At 34.0% G+C, this 22,720-nt stretch overlaps 1 protein-coding gene across 4 annotated transcripts in view; it reads right to left on the bottom strand.

The window, feature by feature from the left end:
* Window positions 1-22,720, bottom strand: part of LOC144965706 (uncharacterized) — a 61,977-nt gene that overhangs the window by 3,147 nt on the left and 36,110 nt on the right. The window contains exons 8-16 of one of the 4 annotated variants that reach the window (XM_078901308.1): window positions 20,349-20,394; window positions 19,395-19,503; window positions 16,911-17,003; window positions 13,011-13,082; window positions 10,877-10,894; window positions 4,340-4,562; window positions 3,479-3,546; window positions 1,564-1,656; window positions 511-617 (exon numbers count right to left, since the gene is read on the bottom strand). In XM_078901308.1, coding sequence (XP_078757434.1) covers window positions 511-617; window positions 1,564-1,656; window positions 3,479-3,546; window positions 4,340-4,562; window positions 10,877-10,894; window positions 13,011-13,082; window positions 16,911-17,003; window positions 19,395-19,503; window positions 20,349-20,394 — 829 coding nt within the window. The remainder of the gene's footprint in view (window positions 1-510; window positions 618-1,563; window positions 1,657-3,478; window positions 3,547-4,339; window positions 4,563-10,876; window positions 10,895-13,010; window positions 13,083-16,910; window positions 17,004-19,394; window positions 19,504-20,348; window positions 20,395-22,720) is intronic. The other 3 variants (XM_078901309.1, XM_078901310.1, XM_078901311.1) reach the window with 3 other exon arrangements.

Here is a 22,720-nt window from a genome sequence, read left to right as displayed (position 1 = left end):
GGAAACCTGAACCATCCACATTAACTGTCTTTGTAAAACAGATTGAAGCTTCCAATCCATTGGGGGTCCCAATAGCTCAGTTGGTAGAGCACTCGCTGCACACGGAAACGGACCAAGATCAATCCTGGGTGCAGTCTAGATTTTTTTCTGAACCCCCCCCCCCCCCCCCCCTTGTCCACCCAGCAGTGATTGGGTAGCTGGGTCTGTCAGGTCAGATCGGGTGAAAAGTACTTTGAGATAGACTAGCGTCCTATCCAAAGGGTAGCAATAAATTGCTATTGTTCATTTCACTCTATAACAACCGAGATAAACTCCAGCTCCATGGGCCTAATGGCTCTTTATTTTTTCTTCCATTCCATTTGACTATGGTTATTAATTTTTCATGCTTCAACTTCAAAAGCAGCAACATTTGCATTTGTATAAACACCATCCACCCATAACGACAACCTTGTTTCTATTTTTCATGTGCCCATAGCAGCTATAACTTGTGACAAAAATCTTAAGCCTCACCTGTCAAGCTTTTCCTCGCATTGAGATTGGATAGACCTTAGCTTGGATTCTGATTTTTTCAACTTCGTTTTTAAATCTTCCATGCAGTCTTTCAGCTCTTCCTCATTCTGTGAACAATAATAATAATAATAGTATAATAAACAATATCATCACAGCTATTACACATTAACTCACTCAACCCTAACACTGACTATATCAGTAGTTTACCCGGGTTACTTTTACCCCATGCCTATTTATTACATTTTTCTGAGACAAATTTTAGGCGTAGTATCAAAGCTAATGTTTTTAGTTTTTGCATATTAATGATAGTTGAATAAAACTATAAATGCACATGCTCATTTTTAATACATTTTTTTACAATTTTGAAAGGTAGCAAAAATCTCTAGGATTCAATGAGTTAAACTATAATGACAGCACAAAAACTCATCAATGAACAATGTTAGTAATAATAATAATTACAATGATAATAAGGATCACCACAGTCACAATAACAATAATAATAATAATAATAATAATAATAACAACAACAAAAATGATATGTGACCATCAACTCAAAACAGTATCATGTCACAATGATTTAGATAGACTTACTGAAAATAAAATTTATCGGAGGGAAATTATCTAAAATTTTCTATTTCAGATCATTTTTACTTTAAATACACTTTTTGTGCGGCTATGTGGTCTTGTGGTATGACACTCGTCTTTAGATAAAAAACTCCTGGGTTCGAGATATAGTTGTGTATAGTTGGGTCCTTGGAAAAGGCTCTTTACTCACATTCTCTCACCGTACTCACATGTAAAATGAGTACCCAGTGTTGTCTTTGTGTGAGTGAAAAAAAATTGTAATATCGCCTTACAGCTGTCATGTCTTGTCCAACATGTTAAGTGTTGCTGTTGGCCAGGGACCACTTATAAAGTGCTTTGAGCACATTCAATGGATATTTCTCAATATAAAAGTTCAAGTTTGAACATGTAGCTCTTTCCAATTAAATATCAGATTGGGACAGAGGGTCGCATATCAAGAATACTAATAATGTTCTTATTGCCACTTACTTTTTTAAAACCCTCTATAACTATTTTGCTTTTCTCATATCGGCGGTGGAGGTCTGAGAAGGCATTTTCTACTGATGACAGGTCCTCTAAGGCCTAAAAAGAAAAAGAAAAAAAAAGTATTCACGAACAATGTTCTTGTGTAATTGGCTTTTAAATGAAAGTTGTATATACCTTTTTTTCTTTTTGTAGTAGTAGTTAGAGTAGTAGTAGTAGTACGAGGGCTCTTTCATAATTAACCGAAAAATGCCTGTAAAATCCGCGTTTTTTATGCTATCAACAAAATTCTTGCACGTGTTCATACCTTGACTCCTCCTTCATTTCTCTACGTAACAGTCAAGTCTGTCGACACACTTCTGCCAACGCCGCACCATGGAATAGATACCCTCTCGGAAGAAATTTCCGTCAAGGTTTTGTAGCCATTTCCGCACATGGTCAACAAGCTCTTCATCGACATCAAAGCGCTTTCCTGCCAGCTCCCGTATCAGTGGCCCAAAGAGGTGATAATCAGATGGTGGGAGATCTGGACTGTGTGGTGGGTGTGGCAAAATCTCCCATCCATATTTCTCTAGTCAACCTTGCGTCACTCGTGCTGTTTGGGGTGTAGCGTTGTCGTGTTGCAAAATGACCCCGTTGGTCAACTGCCCTGGGCGCTTTCTGCGAATGGCCTCCCTAAGCTTGTCAAGAGTTTGGCAGTACCTTGCAGCATTGATTGTTTCTCCAGGTTGAAATGTTTCGAACAGAATAACACCACGACTGTCCCAGAAAACAGTTCCCATTATTTTCTTTGCTGACCGCATGACTTTGAATTTCTTCGCGACAGGTGAGGATGGATGTTTCCATGTCATCGAATCTTGCTTTGTTTCTGGGGTGCAATGGTGCAACCAAGTCTCATCACCGGTGACTATGCTGTCAAGAAAAGTCACATCGTACCCAAGAAAGTCTCCGCCGGCGTTGGCAGTATGCCCGTGAACCCTGCGTGAGCTCTTGCTTCTTCTCAAAATTTCCCTGCAGATGTCCAATCTTTGTTCTTTATGATTGTCTGTCAATTGCTTAGGAACCCATCTTGCGCTGACTTTTCTGTAGCCAAGTTCATCAAATACAATTCTATGGGCAGAAGTTTCCGAAATTTCACGACTGCTTGCGATTTCATGAAGTTTCAAACTCCTGTTTTGACGAATAAGCTCATCAACTCGCTTAACATTGTCTTCTGACGTCGCAGTTATCGAACGCCCTCTCCCTTCCCTGTCTGTCAAGTCGGAATGGCCGGCTTCAAACAAATTACACCAGTGATAGACTTGTGTACGGTTTATAACATGCTCACCATATACACTCGGAAGTTCTTTATGAATTTCGGTAGGATTCAGACTTTTGGCGTTCAAAAAACGTATGACAGCTCTGATTTCCTCCTTTGACCAAGTTTCAAGGTGGGCCGCCATCTTTAAAATCGTCTAGAGATTCATTGTGCAAAATGATGCACTTCATAATTTCTGGGAATATCCGTAAGGAAATAAGGAATATCATGTCGTTTACAGAATTAAAAAATCTCCACTGGTTGCTGAGCAATGGGCATTTTTCGGTTATTTCTGAAAGAGCCCTCGTAGTAGTAGTAGTAGTAGTAGTAGTAGTAGTAGTAGTAGTAGTAGTAGTAGTAGTAGTAGTAGTCGTCGTCGTCGTCGTCGTCGTCGTCGTCGTTGTAGTAGTAGTAGTAGTAGTAGTAGGAGTAGTAGTAGTAGTTCGTGCGGCTATGTGGTCTTGTGGTATGCTGTTGGTCAGGGACCCCTTGTAAAAAGCGCTTTGAGCACATTGAGTGGATATTGCGCTATATAAAAAGATCAATTAAATTAGTAGTAGTAGTAGAAGTAGTAGTAACTGTGGAACTGTGTCAGGCAAGCAACTCGAGTATAACAACTCTCACCTGGTTTCTTTCTCCCTCCAAGTCCTGCACTTTCTTTCCAGTTTCACTTTTCATCTTCTCTTTGTCAGCTGGTTGGTGATAAAAAGGAAATAAAAATGAATAAATAAAAAAAAAAAAAAACCTAACAAAGCAACTATGTACATTTAAATAGGTCATTTTTACAATCTGTACCGTGAACCATGGAACCAGAATATCCATCCTACCGAATACAAACCAGTTGTTAATATCAATTTGTTCTAGCATTTTTAAACAATAATAGTAATAATATCCCCTGCCTACCAACCTTCCCATCTACAGAGTTGCCAACTGATAATACAAAAGTAAAATAGGATTGGACTATTTAAAAAATAAGTATTTAAAAAACAAAAAAACAAAGTCCACAGTAATAAAGAAAAAGATTTTTTAAAATTATAAAATTATAAACCTTCCTCACAAAAGGAATAGGAATATCAACATATTTCTCCTCAAATGCTTCAGGAATAAAAGATGGTAAATCAGTGCTGAAAAAGTAGGAAAGATTTTGAACAATTGCCTATTAGCCTCAATTTTACTGTATTAAACTCCACCTTTAGAGCAATTGAGATGATAAATTATCATTGATATTCTAGCTTAACTTCTAAAGGGTGGAAAACCGGACCTGTATGTTCCACCATACATCGATTCTCTCATTGCCAATACACTGAGATTTGTGGGGGGGGGGGGGGGGGGGGTGTAATTTTTTAATAAGTATAAGAGGAGGAAATTGTGGATTTCCGCGGATCCGAAGCACTGATAAATACCAACCTCAACAAAAGTATTAATTGATATGTAACAGTGACATATTAATAATAATTTTTTAAAATTAGACAAAATTTAACATACATTGTAGCTGTGCCATGGACTTCTCAAATTCTGTGACAACAGTTCTCATGTCTTCCTTGGTAGCCTTCAGCTTCTTGTTGGACTCTTCAAGACTGGAGATCTTTTTGTCCCTGTCTGCCAGCAGACGGCTCCAGTCCCGTTCTTTGTTCAACAAGGTCGTCTGAAAGTTCAGTTCCAACTCCTGCTTCATTTTATTCCAGTCTGTTTGGGAATACCGAAGTACCTAGTGAGAGAGAATGGCACGGATGGTTTTATTTGTCTGTTTTTCTGGGTTTGTTTTGTTTTGTTTTTTATTTCATGAAGTTTTTACCTTTTGAATAATAAAAAATTTAAAAAAAAGAAATATATATGCTTCAGTGTTTATGTACACACTTACTTCATTTCAATCAGATGTTATTTGGGGTTTATAAAGAATAGACAATTGGATGATATAAATGAACCGTGAAAAACGTATCTTTAGCCTTTTGTAAGGTAAGCTAGTGCAGAATATATTGAGAATGATTGCTCTAAGTTAAATAACCTTCCATATCAAACTTTCTTTTGAAACAATAAATCAAGTCAAAATACCCCTATTCACATGCAAAATATGCTCAACCCGGAATCAATCAATGAGAAAAAAAAAAGGTAACAATTATTACAGCGCTGATTGTTTTTAAAAACATTTGAGACAGTCAAAGTAGGTTGATTTCTTGGGATATTTTTCTTTCTTTCTATTTTGTCTGCATGATCTCATACATACCTTTTAAAAAATATTTATCTTACTGTAAACGCTTCCTAATTTGTCATTTTAGATCCCAGAGAGATTAAAATCATAAGAAAAAATCAATATTTCTCTCACAGGAATAAAAGATAGCAACCGATTAAAGCGATTTAAATAAAATGTTAACATTTCCTTTTTTTTTTTTATTCCAAACCAGAATTTTAAAATATCCTTAAGATTAAAAAACATTTATCAGCTCTGTAATACTGAACTCCACTGTAAAAAGGAACTTAAAAGCATTTTTTAAAAAAATTACACAAATAACCTTACTAAATTTATAGCATTTTATTAATTCCAATTAAACCGCATCACTTCATCATAATATGTGTGGCAGCCTGGAAAACCTGATCACAGTTGCATGAAATGAAACCGAGATACAGGGGACAACAGTTGGAATTTCAGTTGAAAAATTATCCAGGAAATCTTCATTACCGATTAAAAAAAGCAAATTTATTCACACTACCATCGCATCCAATAGAGAAAGGCAAGGAAGAAATATTGGAAAATATGTCGACCTCAACTCAAATTCCATTTTTGAGCCAAGAAATGCATGTTTGGTCTCAATATTTCGGTCAAAACAGCACCTACTAGGTGAAACATAGCCCGCATGAATTTACAACACATTCAATGCCTGAGAAATATGCGCATTGGTCATAAGAAATCATAACAATAGTTCTCATACTTCCACACCCCATTTTCTCAATTTTATGTTTTCTCACCTGTGCGTCTAAGATATCAAGACAGAATAAACTTCAAAATACTCAGCATTGCATGAGATTTATGATGCGATTTATATCTTATTTTCATGGTTGATAAGTCTAGTTGGGTTTTCCTGGGCCGCCACACATATAGTCATAATGAACTTAACAAGACCAAACAAATCATGCTGTGTCAGTACTACAACAATATACTAACTAAATGGATTATCATAGACAAGTCATGCTTCTCTGACAACAAAACAACATCTATCGTTGACTATTATATTAAATATAAAACCAATGCAAACAAATATGACTTGAAAATGCTACCACTGTAAATATCAAGATCAAAATTAAAAAATATATGTAAGTGTAAATATATTTAAGATTCTTGATTGATAAAAAGATGAAAAAAAAAACAAACTGAGAAGAATCAGGGCAAACCCACACCGGAGACTGACTCCGATGACCTGGCACTGTCGTCCTTTGCCGTCTTCCTGATAAAGAAGTCGGGCACAGAGAGAGTACTAAGAATAAAGAGAAGAGCTGCTAGACCTACTCATACCAAGCTCGAAAAAAACCTGGAAGAGTACTCGTGTGCTTGCTATGGGTAGGTCTAGCTTCTCTTCTCTTTATTCTTAGTGTTTTGTCCGTGCCCGAAGTCTTTATCCAGAAAACGGCAGAGGATGGCAAGTGCCGGGTGGTCGGAGTCAGTCTCCAGTGTGGGTTAGGCCTTATTTTGAGACAGCCAAAAATCAATTCATTTGAGGACTGTCTATCCTCTTGGAACACATTTCCTTCTGACTGAGGGTCAGATCTCAATAATTTAGGTGTCCTGGTTGACTTGTGAAATACTATGTGGAAAACTGAAGAGGTTAGCATACGGATAGGCTTGGTTTAGCATTATGCTCTTTGCCTTGCACCTGAAAGGTATTGAATTGGATTTACTGCCACGCTGGGTGGTTGTGAGTAAGTCACGCCACCTTAGCTCACTTTGCAGTGCTGCACTGCAGCTGATGCCTGCATTATTCCAATCCTCCCATGAAATAGACCCTAAAGACAAATTTCTCCTTGGGGATGAATAAATGGAATTTATTTATTTTTAAAATGTATTTCGGCTTTAATTGACTCTATGAAGTAGAATACATAAATTATCTTATCCGACAAATTACTTTGTAATCTGTTGTTTATAGATGTTTTTCTGCAATTGCAACACTTTTATATCATTTCACCACTTTTATATTTTGCAACAAGTGACTTCATATCAATATCAAGTGTGAGCACTAGAATCTGTATGGTCCCCTACGAATTATGACATTAATCAGTTTAAATATTATTTTCTTTGCACGCGTCCACTTCCTTTGAAAAAATGTTGAAATGTTTCCCTCTCTTTTCATAAATGTTTTTCTTTTGATAAAGTAGACCCATATTAACACAAATCTCAGCTGATCTGGTACTTTATTGTAATCTTCAAACCATCAAAAAAATTTTCAATAATTGCTTTCCTGTTTTAAGTCTCAGACTGCCTCAAATTCTTTTCTTCCTTCTTATGTTTCTGGTTTGCAGGAATGAAGCATGAAGCATCCTGTAGTTCTTTGACGCCTCTACAGCAACTGTAGCAATTCTATATGAACTGGCGCCATTCAGCGGGTTTCTCAGGAAAAGTGTGGAAAATAATAGAATGCAACTTTTTTCTCTTTCATTGCATAAGAAAGAAATACCCCACGCCAAAAGCAGATAGAGTTTTGAAAAGAATATTGTATATTCCGATTGAAATTATTATACAATGTATTGCCAAGCCTTGCATACTAAGGATTTGCGAAAGAAAATATGCCAGACATCTTATTTCATCAAATAAAATTTGTCATTTTGACTCAACTCCTTAAAGATACCGATAGACTTATTAAGACCTTGCATTACTACTTGAGTTTTATTTTTTCATAGTATATCATAGCTGTCACAGTATCTAATTGATCTAAAATATTGAAAATAAATTATACCAGTTGATTAAATGAGGAAATATTACAGTACCATGGAATGAGGTGACAAAGGCCGGTTGGGGTGACGAAGACCAGACCCCAAATGTGGGCTAAAATGACCTTTAATATAGCGCAATATCCACTAAACATGCTCAAAGCGCTTTACAAGGGGTCCCTAACCAACAGCAACACGTAACATGTAGAACGAAACATGACGCCTGTTCAGCGATATTTCAAATTTTTTCTCTGACAGAGACAACACTGTCAACGACCAGGTACCCATTTTACACCTAAGTATGGTGAGAATGTGAGGAAATGGCCTTTTCCAAGGACTCAACTATGCGCTGAGTGAGGCTCGAACCCAGGACATTCCAATCCAAAAACGAGTGTCATACCACAAGACCACATAGCCGCACTGGACTGGTCTTAGTCACTCCAACTGGGCGAAGTCACTCTATTCCATGGTATAAAAATGAAAATGTACCTTCAAGTGTTGGATCAATTATTATTATTATTAGATGTCAAAATTGAGGCGAAATTTCAATAAATTACAATAACCAATTATAGTTAGTTGTTATATTTATAAAGACTTAAACCTATGAATTGACAGAAGCAAACAACGTGTAATTTGCTTGAAATTAAATTGTAGTGTGTAAATCTAGACCTTAGTGTTTATGACACCAGTTAAATGAATGCAGATGGAAGAAAGAACATAATATAATTATGAATGTCTTTCAATGTGAAAGTAAACCACAGCCCAAACTTGTATTACAAACAAAATAAAATCATGAGATAAAGATTAATCTAACTTAAAATAAAATAAAAAAACAACATAATTCACAATATTAAAAAAAAAAATCAATTAAGCTATGAAGACAATGAAGAATCGTCTATGATGGCAAAATTGTTATAAAATACCATGTAGTTTTGAACACCAACTTTTTTTTCTTTTTGGAGGAGGAGGAGAGAGGCTGTTTGCTGTCAAATTGCTCATTTACATCGGTAAGCATTTGCCTGAGAGTATCTACTTATAATAAAGAGATCAATCTGCATGTCTTCATAATGAGGAGAATCAACTGCTGGTGAGAAGTGACTATGTATGCTTGTGTGTGTGTGTGTGTGTGTATGTAAGTGTGGAATGTTTATTTGTATGCATGTGACAGGGAAGTAATTGGAGTGGTTGATTGGGACAATATCGAAAGTTAAATTAAATTTCCATCGCAAAAGGTTGCAATTTAAAACAGAAAGAGCAAAACCATACTTTAAAAATGTATTAAATTTATTACTGGTATAGCGATAATGCAATGACTTTTGAATTCTAGCGGTATGAATGCTGTCAAAATTCCTTTCCATTATATTTCCTCATCACACAATATCTTACACTAGCATAGCAGGAGGGATTTGAAATCTGTCATTGAGAAATTATGCAGAGTGGCAGCAGTAAAACAGACCAGCAACTGATCAAAGATGAGTCTCTGACAAAAATGACTTTTCTACACAGATGTGCTAAAGTTAAAAAAAAAAGAAAGAAAATAAAGGGCCAAGTGCAATTACGATAGTATTCTGTAATCAGTTGATTCAAACTTATGCTTAGGTCATTGGTAGACAAGGAAAGGATGTTCTTAGGAAGATATCGCTGTAAGACATCATTTCTTGATTTGAAAGAAAACAATACAATTTTCAAAAAATCTTCTTAGTTACCAAAGATTTTTGTGCAATTGTCTTTAAAAAATTGTTGTTGTTGTTGTTGTTGTTGTTGTCCCTCCATTTTACATGCCTTTTGGATTTCCAATTTTTAAATCATTGATTTAATATATTTTTTTGCATAATATCGCAGCAGCTTTCTTTCCGTTGTTTCCCTTCATTTAAAATTATTGGCATAATATTTAACAAAAGAGATTGGTGCTGGATACGATTGCAATTTTGCAACCTGTTTCCTTTATTTTTATACAGACTGAATGCGCATACTGCCACAACATAGAATGGGCTTAATCAATACAAATCAAATCATCTATTGACAAAAATAAAGGAACGAATCTAAATTAAACCCAATATTAGCCTGTTATTTCACCACTGTCATGGGATTATCATTTCATGTAAATAGCTACAATTATTTTCTTAGTCAATGTTATGATAGATATGACGGATAATCCAGCATTCAGACTCAGCTGGCTCTTAATGAATGGACATGAAAAATATTTTTAATGAGTAGTTTCATCGAAATGATAGACCTCAGGACTAGGCTTGATGTGAACATTGTCTTCACAGGTTTATTGCTTAAATCGTTTCATTGGTATTTGTTAAGAGTGCAAAAAGATCAAATTGTGCTGTTTAGTGGTGTCTTTTTTGAGGGGAATTCAATTGATTGAGGGGTGGTTTATAAAACAAATTCTCTTTGACATCAATGCCAAGCTCTAAACCAGCTTGAACTGCTAGACGGGGACAACTGCTGACTGGATAAGACTTTAAAATCAGAAATTTAAGCATTGACTTAAAAAGCACACAGATCAACGATTTGTAAAGAAAATTAAACCGATTCTATTATTACCTTGACTACTGATGCCATCAATGTCATGCCAATAAATTATTGAATTAAACAAAAGTTTTATTAAAACATGACCAAATCCATAAAATTTGTTAGATAGATCGTTATATTTTGCAAAAAAAAATCAATCCCATTCTGTTTTTCACAAGTAAACAAATATTCACTCTAACGTGCATCTCATTCTGCCATTTCTAATGATGTTTCAATAACACTCTTGGTCAATTATCAATTAATAATGAAACAAAAGATGTAAATGTTGGATAGAAAATGGGGTGAGTCAAACCATGATGGTTATTTAATCAATTGGGTTGAATTAAAAAGATATGTAACAAAAAAAAAAGAATTTAAAAGATGCAAAAGAGGTGATAGTGGGGTGGGGGGGGGGGACTGGACACCTAAACCAGTACCCATGCAAAGTGATTAATACTATTATAATCATCATCATTATTTATTAGAAGACCACAATATATAACACAACCAAATCAGGTGTAGTAGTAATAATGAGATCAGACTGTAAAATCAAAATGGCGGCTCTGGGTGAAAGCCAGACATTACCTGCCCATAGTCAGATTCCTTGCAACAAAAAGAAAAAAAAATAATATGGGGGAAAAAAAGATTATAGAAAGCAAACAATAGGGTAAACTCAATAAAGCAAGAATTGCAAGATTAAAAAATAAAAATATTTCTTCACGACTGAAATCAAATGGTTGATAAAAAACAAATAAAAATAAAATTGCTATGCATTCTTCCTTAACATGTGGGAAACATTAAATCATGCATGCAATGAGGAACCCATGACTTAAAAAAAAAAATACCCAATCAGAACCAAGAATAAGTGTAAATTTTAAACCAAAAAAAAAAAATAAAATAAAAGAATGTCAACAACAATTTATATACATATTTTTTAATAAGAGAGAAAATGAAGAAGAAACTGATAAATTTTAAAACCCTTGAACAAATAAAACTGAAATGAATTTGAATTATAATACTATCAACATTGTACAGCTTTGTCCAACAATCGCAACAGCTCAACTATAAACATTACCTTCTTTGTGACTCTGTCATTAAAGAATATTGGTCTCATCTTTCTCTGATTTAAATGGTATTTATCATAAATGCAATATTTTGAGGCTGGCATCATGTGTGTTAAATTGCATTTCTCTGCCTGATTTTTTTTTTTTTTTTTTTGATTGACATATGTATTAAGAGAAAATTTAATTCCACAAAAACACACATGTAGTAATTACAAATCAGCATCTAATGTTGATAAATCCACATTTGATTATTTAATTTTTCGAATGTCTCAGGGTGTCATAAAAAATCTCGACTGCACCCGGGATCGATCATGGTCAATTTTCGTGTGAAGCGAGTGCTTTACCAATCCAGCTATCAAGACCCCCAAGAACATGATAGAATAATAATTTGTCAAAATGTTTGTCGAAATATAACAGCATTTTGACCGAGTCATTTGCTATATTGAAAGATGGAATATTTATCATACATCTCTCTCTCTCTCTCTCTCTCTCTCTCTCTCTCTCTCTCTCTCTCTCTCTCTCTCTCTCTCTCTCTCTCTCTCTCTCTCTCTCTCTCTTCTTTTCTTTTTATGGAGTTTGAAATTACAATAGCCTAGCAAGTTATCAATTTGAATACAATTATAACTTTTGTTGTTTTCTTGTTTGTTTTGATGTGGAAAAAATGAGAAAACGTGTATAAGAAAAGAATGAGAGGAATAGTTGTAAAGAATGACTTTAAAAATTCACACCAAAATTTAAAATAAAAAAAAAAACAACAACTAAAAACAAAGACCACGATGGGATACTTAGTAATATTTTTGAAACAACACAAAACAATCACAAACATTGAGGATTGCATATCTAGATCATTTATCTTTTCAAAATACTAAAATCATAGTTTATTATTAGGCCATTGTGCCACAACAGCTAAATAAGTACATTATGTTGATTAACGAAAACAATGAGGGCAATTTGACTTAATTAAGGTAGAAGCATAAAAAAACAACAACAACTTTGAAGCTGAATGTAAAATTTAAAAAAAGTGTGTGATTTTCATATCTTTCTCAAAACAACAGTTTAATAATGTTGTGATCCCAATCATTGGCAGATATAGTTATAGGCGCACACAAAGCACACCAACACTGATACAACACAAGGATAAACAGCAGAAATCTAACACTTTCTGTAACTGTAGCGTTGTGAGTAAGTTATTTACAGGGACACCCTTTGCTAAAAAATTATTTTTTAAATTGAGCTTTTATATAGCGCAATATCCACTAAAGGTGCTCAAAGCGCTTTACAAAATTGTTAAAAGCCTAAAAATTTTCCTTACAAAGACCATATTATGAAAATATTTCGTGCAAATTTTCTCTTCATTAAATCTTATCACCCTTAAATTATAGAAAAGGATGTATATCCATCTAGTTTCCCCTTAACTGTTGCTTTTAATCAACAAATACTTTCATCTTCTAAAAAATCAACTCACTAATACTGACCAATGTCAACAAGAAAGTTTCAATTATACGGATTTCCGGTTTTCACCGGAAAAAGGGCATCCCTGATAGGGTAAAGTTTAATAGCAACGATATACATTATATATTATGACGGCTGACTGAAATATACCAGACAAGCGTGTAAATACAATCAGACAATACCACTATGGGGCGATAACTTACCTGGACTAATTGGACAACGGTGCCTTTGTTCTCATTGGGATCCATGTCTCCTTTCTTGTCAATGACACTCATCTGGGGGGTAAAGCAAGGGAAAAGAAGAATCGTGAATAAATCTTTAAGTAGGTGACTTAAGAGAAAGTTTATTTTTGAAAGAAACAATAAGACATTTCTGCTGTACTCTGAAAAATACATTAAAAAAATTTGGCCAGTAAACTCGTCCTTATAATAACTTGCTTTTGCCAAGATGAGGGTCTCTTTAATCGATCAATATTTTAAGATCAACTTTTCAGGCCAAATCTTTTTTTATGCACTGCTTTTCTTCAGAATACTGCAGATTTGGCCCATACTGCATTTCTGTAAAATTGTGATTTGAACTGCAATCACCATGTTTTCTTGTCTTCAATGAGATTATTGTGGATGTTGAACAATATAGCAAACACTTTTACATTCCAATCCTTTATTTTATTTTTATTGACTAACCAAATCTTCTCCATTATTTTATTGAATCCATACTCAGGGGTGGGACTCCCCAAGGCCAATTTTAATTTTAGAGAAAATTTTGCCATCAGAAACAATCTCAGACGAAAATTTTGTGGGGACAGCAAAAATCAGGACTTAAAAGATAGAAGAGAGAAGAAAAGAGAAGTTCTGACCAAAGATTAAGACTAGTCTACTGACATAGATCTGGGATTTCCCTGTCCTTTTCTGATGACTGAAAGCGCAAAATGACTTCAGAGGATTTTTTAAAAAAATATTTCACAGAATTCAGCGAAGAATCCCACCCCTGATAATTTCCTTTCAACAAAGACTGATACTGGCCATGAGCACACAACTGTGGCTTTTTACTCAAATAACGAACAATAAACTGTATAATATTATTCATAAACAGATTGTTGCATGAGTGAATGTATTCAAAGTCGTTTAGTTCATTTTCTTCTCTTATTCTTTCCAATTGTCTGTATTGTTTTGTGAATATTTCCTATTAATAGAAACACTATGGCAAAGTCACTTTCCACACTAGACACAAACACTTCAAAAGCTGAATCACAAAAAATAATTTTTTTTTTTTTAAAAAGGCCTCCTGTTAAGAAAATTGATACTGTGCAGCATTACTCTTAAATTAATGGATAGTAATGTTTGGATCTAATATTCAACACACACACACACACACACACACACACACACACACACACAGACACTCTCTCTCTCTCTCTCTCTCTCTCTCTCTCTGTCTCTCTCTCTCTCTATCTATAGAAGATGACCATATTAATCATTAATATTAAAAACTTTTCACCCAAACACAAATATATCATTATAACTACAGACCTTAAAGGAAATAAAAATGATGGTAACTCTGACTTCATTGAATATCGTCGTTGTAATTACTCTCTTTTAGAAAAAGAACATAACAGGATAATATTTGAATAAACAAATTTTTTCAAAACTTTTAGCGAAATAAAAAAGAATTTTAACAGAGTCAAATGTAATATTGAAAGATGGAATAAAGTAAGACAGGATGGCAAGCTGTTTTTCCTTATTTTGAATTTTTTTACAGCCCTTGTGACTTTTTTAGGCCATTTCAGCTCCAAATGTTACATATACCTACTCCTACACAATGTAACTTGGTATAACTTCCATACTCTTCAATAAAACAAAACTTATTTCAAGTCTCTACAAGAAAAATTGAAATAAGTAAGCTATAAATTCATACATGACAATGGAACTGGATTCCTTTTCGTCATTATTATCAAAAATAACATTAAGTATATAACGCAATAAAACAAGATAGAGTTAGACAGTAGAGACAACTCGCCTTAAAATCTTAAATATATGAATAAGATAGGTAATCAGTAAATTCAAAGATAAAATATTGTCAGCTCAAATTGTTAATAAGGCCATTACAGAAACTGAAAATTCATGCAAATATAAAATGTGACTTATTCTCTCAAAACGGTATTCTGTTGGGGTGACCCAAGTGTCCTAAAGTGATTTTATAGAAGAAATGAACATAAATGTGACCCATTGTCTCAAAACGGTATGGTCAGGATGAATCCGACTCCATAAAATGATGAGAAATACGAACATGTGAGTTTTCCGCAATGCAAGAAATAGTATTTATTTTCCATCCTTACAAAGTGAAATTAAACCCAAGTCTCATATTTGTCGCTATATATTCAAGTAGAATATTGTACTTTGGACAACGTGTAAGATTCCTGTTGACATCATACATCTTGTTTGATGGATTATCTATATTCCGGAGGGTGCAAGGTTCGAATCCAGCTCTGAGTGGAGCTTAGTTGAGTCCTTGGAAAAGGCTTTTTACTTACATTCTCTCACCATTTTCAGGTGCAAAATGAGAACCTGAAGGTAAACAGCGTAGTCCCTGTTGGAAAAAATGTAACAAGGCCTAACAGGCATCATGCTTCGCCTTACGCGTTAAATGTTGCTCTTGGCTAGGGACCCCTTGTAAAGCAATTTGAGCATGTTTATAGGATATTGCTCAAGTCCTTTTTTTTTGGTGGTTATTATTTTAAAAAAAACACCCCTGACATAATACCGTTTTGTAGACGTTGGTCACAAATGTAATTTTGAAATACAGAATATGATTCAGTACATTGATTGCCTTTAAGTTTGTTTAATTCTAAAAGGCTGAGAACATGTATTTGAAGGATTGCAGAGTTGCGATATATAAAATAATAGCAAACATAGTATCCAAGCCAAAGCTAGTAAGGTGGGAAAGTGTACAAGCCAAGACTGATTTCATTTCACATTAAATTACGGGTAGCATTTTCTCCGGGTAATTATTAGTCAACAGAAGACTTCACAAAACATGAATGACTAGCATTGATTTATACACATAATGTGGTGTATTTTCTACCTTTAAAACATTTGTACAGTGAACTATGCCGTCAAATAAAAGCCATAAATTGGGAATCAACTGCTGTATGATAATGACAATAAGGATGATGATGATGATGAAAACAGTGATTAAATGAAAGAAATAGTGGTGAGAACCTCAACTCAGATGACAGGAAACAATATTTTACTCGTCAGAATATCCAGGGGAGTATCTGCTAAGTTTTGAATTTGGACTTATAATTTTCTTACAAACAGAAACAAAACTGAAGAGGCTAAAGGACAGACAATTCAATTTAAGCACAATCAAGTAATCAGGGTGCATTGGCAGCAACAGTCTCCAGAGTCTTTGAAGACAAAACATTGAGTATGAACGTGTCACTTTTCAGCCATACAATACAACAATATTGGATTGAATCAACCACTACAATCTAGATGACTGTTTACGATCATTTAAATTACAACTTTCAGTGCAGCCTCTACATCTGGAGTTTATTGAGTTCTGTGGAAGCCATAGGTTTAAATATAAATGCTGAAAAAAAACAACTTTTTTGCTGTTTGTTGTTTGTTTTGTTTTTTGTTTTTACTAGAGACAGTTGATAGATGATCATCTGAAACTATTTGAAACAATCTGAATTGTAAAGTTAAGAACACTAAAAACTAAACCATTCTAATCTTCACAATGTCAATGCAGCATTAACTTTTAACACTAAAATTGTGAGTGTATTGGATTGGATTGAAAAATATCAAAATGAAAAAAAATAATTGTAATAATAATAAGGAGACTAAACTTCAGTTATACTTGTCAGTTGTAATTATAATAACAAGTTAGAAAAATTGCTTAGTTGATTATGAAATAAAATAGAACATAAAAGAACTCATGAAATAAAATAAGATACAAATCAATCACAGTTAAGTGCTTGGAATATTATATTGATATCACACCATTAAAATACCCAGCATGCTTTGAGAAAGGTTGTTTGTTTTGTTTTTTTACAGCAGGAAAAAAAGCAATTTTATTGGTACTCATTAGTACTCAAATACCTGCTGCTTCCCTATCCCACTAGAGCCAGGGGCTGATGGGAAGGCATAATCAAACGCGTCGTAAAAAGGACCCTCCTCTGAACTGGACTCATACTTAATAAACACAGAAATTGCGGAATATTAAATAATGAATAACAAACTGAATTACATTTTGTAAACATCATGAGAGGAAGAACTGGTAAGAAGGGATAGGCATGATCTCCATTTCCAAATTTTGAGAGGACAGTTCAAATTCGTTATAATATTAACCATAGATTTGATACACTTCAAATATATGTAAAATCCCAGATAGTATAGGATTTGAGTAGGGTAGGTTGCCCCAAATCTGTACGCTTTTTCAATACCTCAAATTCTCACAGCTCTAACTGTAGATTGAACTCTCCACTGTTTATCAACTCAATTATTTGATGTCTTTTGATTGGTTTGATGTAAATACGTACGAGGTATTATCGGTTAACCTGGCTTTAAAAAAATGGAAATAAATTATAATACCCCCCTCGTCCCAAATGCATACACTTATGCCAGAAACCTGTAAATGGCTTTAAATTCATAGTCATATAGCCTAATCTAAAATTCAAATAAAAACGTTATATGACAATGACACATCATTGACCATCAATTTTTGTGAAGGTTAAGATCGCCAGAATCATAGAAAATTTCATTCACCCTGAAAAAGTGAGTTATATAAATCAACAGAATGGTTTTATGTGACTGTGACCCACCCTGAAGCGTACAGATTTAGGGCAACCTATCCTAGGTTAAGTGTAACATTCCTACACAAAGCTGCTACAGGCATTCGGCATAAAAACCCTATAATTTTTAATTACATTTTAGGGCAAATAATTGAAATTCAAAAAAAAAATAATGTTTGCCTTCATTATCTCTCTGAATTTTCACTTTAAATTGCTTTACAGTTCACAAAGTCCTACCAGCCACAAGACATTTCAGGAAAATTATGGAATTTCAAGGAAAAAGACGACTGCATGAATTTTTAAATTAAATCATAAATGCCATCATCATATCTTTGAATTTTCACTCTATATTGCTTTAGAGTTGTCATAGTGTGGTACAATTTGATCGTGTACACTTCTGACAGAAACATCAATATATTTCATGAATTGTTCTTTTTTTTAATAATGCAAATGTTGGAGCTTGGAGCTCGTCGAAATAAACAACAGTAATAAAAGGGAATAGAAGCTTCAATCTAATATTTACAAAAAAAAACAGATGATGTAGACGTTTCGGGTTTCCCTCTTTTCAACAAAACATGATGAATGAGCCATTAATGGTGAATGAGAGATGAGAGGATGGCCTTGTTCAGGCGAATCTCAATTTTATCTCATTTCCCATTCATCATTTGAAAATTAAACTGAAGCTTCTATTCCCCATTATTACAGTTATTGAAAAAAAATCAGAATGTGGAGAAAATAATCCAAATTTGACCAAATTTGGCTCCCACAAATTTATTTTTTTAAAAATCAATATACATTGGTTAAATCTGTATAGGTAACAGGTCTACAAATGCAGCGTTGTGATATAAGCTCACAGAAAAATTGCCTGCTAAAATTTGAGCGAAAATATAATAATAATAATAATAATAATAATAATAATAATAATAATAATAATAATAATAATAATAATAATAATAATAATAATAATAATAATAATAAAATAATAATAATAATAATAATAATAATAATAATAATAATAATAATAATAATAATAATAATAATAATAATAATAATAATAACAACCAGGACTACATACTGACTACAGACCTTTCTTTTAGTAACATCACGTGGCTATCGTGTACTCCAATGTTTATATACAAAGAGCAATTGGCACCCAAGCCAGATATTTTTGAATGTCTATGGTTTGCCATATAAAATAAGCCTTTAAGTAAGCAAAAATATTTGTTTATCTTTATGGAGAATGATATAATATCATATTATACTTTCATCTAGCAGACAAGAAAGAGATAATCAAAACATATCTGTCACGTTAACAAATGGATATTTATGATTTTTGTGTCATCTACTTTCACTGAAAACTAGAGGTGCCTAAATGAGTCAATAAAATGAAGAGAAAGATAAAGGCAGTAAATGTGACTCATAAATAAGGTAACAACACAAAACATACACACACATATACACATACATTTTCACCTATATTACTATGACAATCTAATAAATATATATATATATATATATATATATATATATATATATATATATATATATATATATATATATATATATATATATATATATATATATAGATATATTGTGTTTACTTGATAAAAGGTCAAAGGCCGAAACGTCGTTTGTTTTGTAATGTTCCCTTATTTATGAGTCACATTTACTCCCTTTATCTTTCTCTCCATTTTACTCTCACTGAAACTGAGACTAACAAGGTCTATAAAGAAGGCAATGTAGCAAGATAACAGACCATCATTGCCTTAAAGTTTAGTCCATATTTCCTCACCTTTCCAGTGGGGATTGGATCTTCTGCTTGCGCGGCTTGTAAGGCACGGGCGGCTGGGTGTTTCTCTTTGATGAGATCAGAACTAGTCGTCCCTACTATCTCATTTTCACTGAGACATAAATTGAATAGGACAATAAATCAATTAATCAAAACACACAGATGAGAACGATAGACATCAATAAAGGTCAAAATTATCAAGTACAGAGGAGGTTTCAATAACTCAGTTGGTATAGCATTCGCTTCACACGCAAAGGAATTGAGATCGATCCCGGGTGAATTTGAGATTTATTTTCTGACCCCTCTGTCCATCCAGCAGTGATTGGATCTGTTGGATCTGGTGAAAAGTAATTTACAATAGACTAGCATCCTATCCAAAGGATCACAAGCAATTGTTATTTCCCATTTTCTGATAAACAAACTGTGATTAACTCCGGCCCCATGAACCTAATAGCTCTGAAGGTCTATATGTTTTTTAAAAATGAAGAACAGAGGTGCTTATTTTCCCCTCTTTATTTGGAATAAAACAAGACATATTTAACTAATTGTAACCCAATAGTGCTGAACAAGATAAGTTACTCCTTTTAAAGAAAAGCTTTCATCAAAGTCTAAAAATAAAGTAGGATTATTATATTTTTTCAATTTTCTATCTGATTGTTGTATCAACAAAATATCTCACAGGCCATGCTATATAGTGTTTAAAAAATAACAAAAAAAAAAAAACAAACAAAAAAAACAATAACCCCCCCCCCCCCCCCCCCAAAGAAAAAAAAAACAACAAAAACAAAAACAAAAACCCAACAATAATCAATTCTTTCTGTAATATCTTAATCTTGTTAAGTTGTTTATTTTTAACAAATATCTTTACTATTCCATGCCCTGATTGATAACCATAATATGCTAAGATTATAATTTTAAAAATAAAAGATAATTTATTCAATTAAAATCCGTATTTACCTTTTCTTGTTTGACTTAAATGATGAAGTTTCTTTACTGCTTTTTTCTGGAGAAAAAAAAAAGAGATGGAGAAAGAGAACAAAAATTAAATTTTAATAACAAGGCGCTTGCCCCAATCATTTTTCTTTAATCTTTTCAGTTTTTCGTCTCATAATGAGAAAATCATGTGTCAAAACTCAAAACTTGCAGATCGACACCAGCAAAATTATTGCCTCCTGTCAATGCCGACATTGAGCTTCTGACCAAGAAAAGAAAGGAACATTTTTAAAGAAAAAAACAAAAACAAACAAACCAAAAAGATCTAAAGAAAAAAGAATCGTATAGAGATTAGAGAATGACCTGAAACGGTTTGTCATTCACATCTCGTCAACTTTACCTAGAATCTGAAATACAAAGGGGGCGGCGGTTGAAGCTTATAAGTCGGTACTAGGGAGAGTACTGGGGCTTATGTCCACTTAAACTGCTATCTTTAATATGCACATAAATAAATAAAGAAATATGAACATTAAAATAGAGCATTTAATGGATTTATCATGCTCAATTCGTTTCGTAATGTTTAATTTATTTCCCCAGCAGTCCATATGGAACCATATTTCCATTTCATTCAGTATCGGTCGCCTGATAGTCATCCTTTTTATACTGACACTCATACAATATCCTGCAATGCCTACAGCAAGGTACTCATTTACATCTGAGTCGAGTGGGGGAAATGTATGCCTTAACCAAGGACACAATGTCGGGACCATAATTTTCCTTGATCGCCATCACCCATCCACCAACTGACCACGCTCGACATCGCTTTTGGGATGAGGGACGAAACGACAGATGAGAAATTGAAATGAAAATGGACTTATTGACCACTCTAGTCATCATTGCCGTGTGATCTGATATCATGATTTCGCTATTTACCTTGAGTGAACGGCTTATGTGCTAAACTGTGTTTTGGCTTTATATACATGACGTCATTCATACTGTTATAGATAGTATGCGCTTGGCTAAGAAGCTCACAACATTGCCATCCGGAATTATAACGGACCAACACACAAAACTATGTGTATCCATGAACTTTTATGGTCTAGTTAATACAGTTTGGTGAGAATACTCTTCAACAGTCGTAACGTCACTTCCTTCCTAATGACGCATGGTAACTTAGTAACACTGGCTCTAAACTATCGGAACAATGGCGGACGCCCTTATGAAATATTTCCCCGGCGAGCATAAAAGCCTATCCAGAGGGAAAAAAACATAAATTTGATCATGTTTTGACTTTTACACATTCTGATCACAAGGCATATGAAAAGTTCTAGCCAGCATGAAGAATAAAAAGTAATGATTTTCTTTGTTTAGAACCAAGATGGCCGCCGTTGCCGGGCGGCGTGACATCAGACTACTGAATCCAATTACTCATAAACATGAATGGCAAAAAAAAAAACAAAAAAAACAACAACCCAACAATAACAAAGACATGAGTGACGTCAACTTCATTCTACCGATGCGAAATCGTATGATGTCATTTCTATTTTTAAATATTTTCTCCATTCAATATTCTCCCTTGCTTTTAAGATCGCCCCCCCCCCCCCTTCCCCCTCCCGCCACCCCTTCTACGATAGTTTTATATGTTGTTCCACTATCTGGAATGCTGAAATGGTGACCTAATCACTACCAGCATTTCATGACGATCGTAAATTTCGATTAGATAGCAACTGCATTCATTACTCCCTCCTTCGCCATGTTCTAAAACACGTTCACAGACACGACTTAATCAAGGCAGGGTTTGTTTTGTTTTGTTTTTTGTTTTTTTATTATTTATTTTATTTTATTTTCCATACAGTCCGCAAACATATATATTATATGCCTGAATTCCCTGAATAATCGTCTAGTAATTATTATCGTTGTTATTTTAATGAATAATAAACTACAACTACTTTAAATGTATTGCGTGTGGCGATTTAAAGTTATACATTATTATATACATGGTTTTAAAATTCTTCAAACATGTAAAGCATTGGTCCATTTTATAGTTGCGTGCGTAGGAAATAACCCCCCCCCCCCAACCCCCCAGTGGTCAGCGTGGCCTTCGTAAAGTTATGGCCTGATACTGACCAAAAAATGACGTCAAAATGCCAGTCTTTTGCCACAAAAGAAAACAAATCGTGAGTTGTATTCAATAGTTCAACCAACGAAATAACTTGTTTCCATGAGCTCTACTAACAACTCACTCGGCGGTGCAAAAACCAAATAATGACGTCAAACTGCCAGTCCTTTTGGATTTCAGTATCAGGCTATAACATAACGATGGCTACGGTGTCAGGCCATAACTTTACGCAGCCCACGATCTTTCAGACTGATAGATATATTATATTACTGTATCG

Source organism: Berghia stephanieae, chromosome 2 (assembly GCF_034508935.2).
Source record: "Berghia stephanieae isolate SIO BIC M18660-M18661 chromosome 2, UCSD_Bste_1.3, whole genome shotgun sequence".
Taxonomy (NCBI): domain Eukaryota; kingdom Metazoa; phylum Mollusca; class Gastropoda; order Nudibranchia; family Aeolidiidae; genus Berghia; species Berghia stephanieae.
The sequence above is the reverse complement of the archived record's forward strand: the minus strand, read 5'-3'. Positions and strand labels throughout refer to the sequence as shown.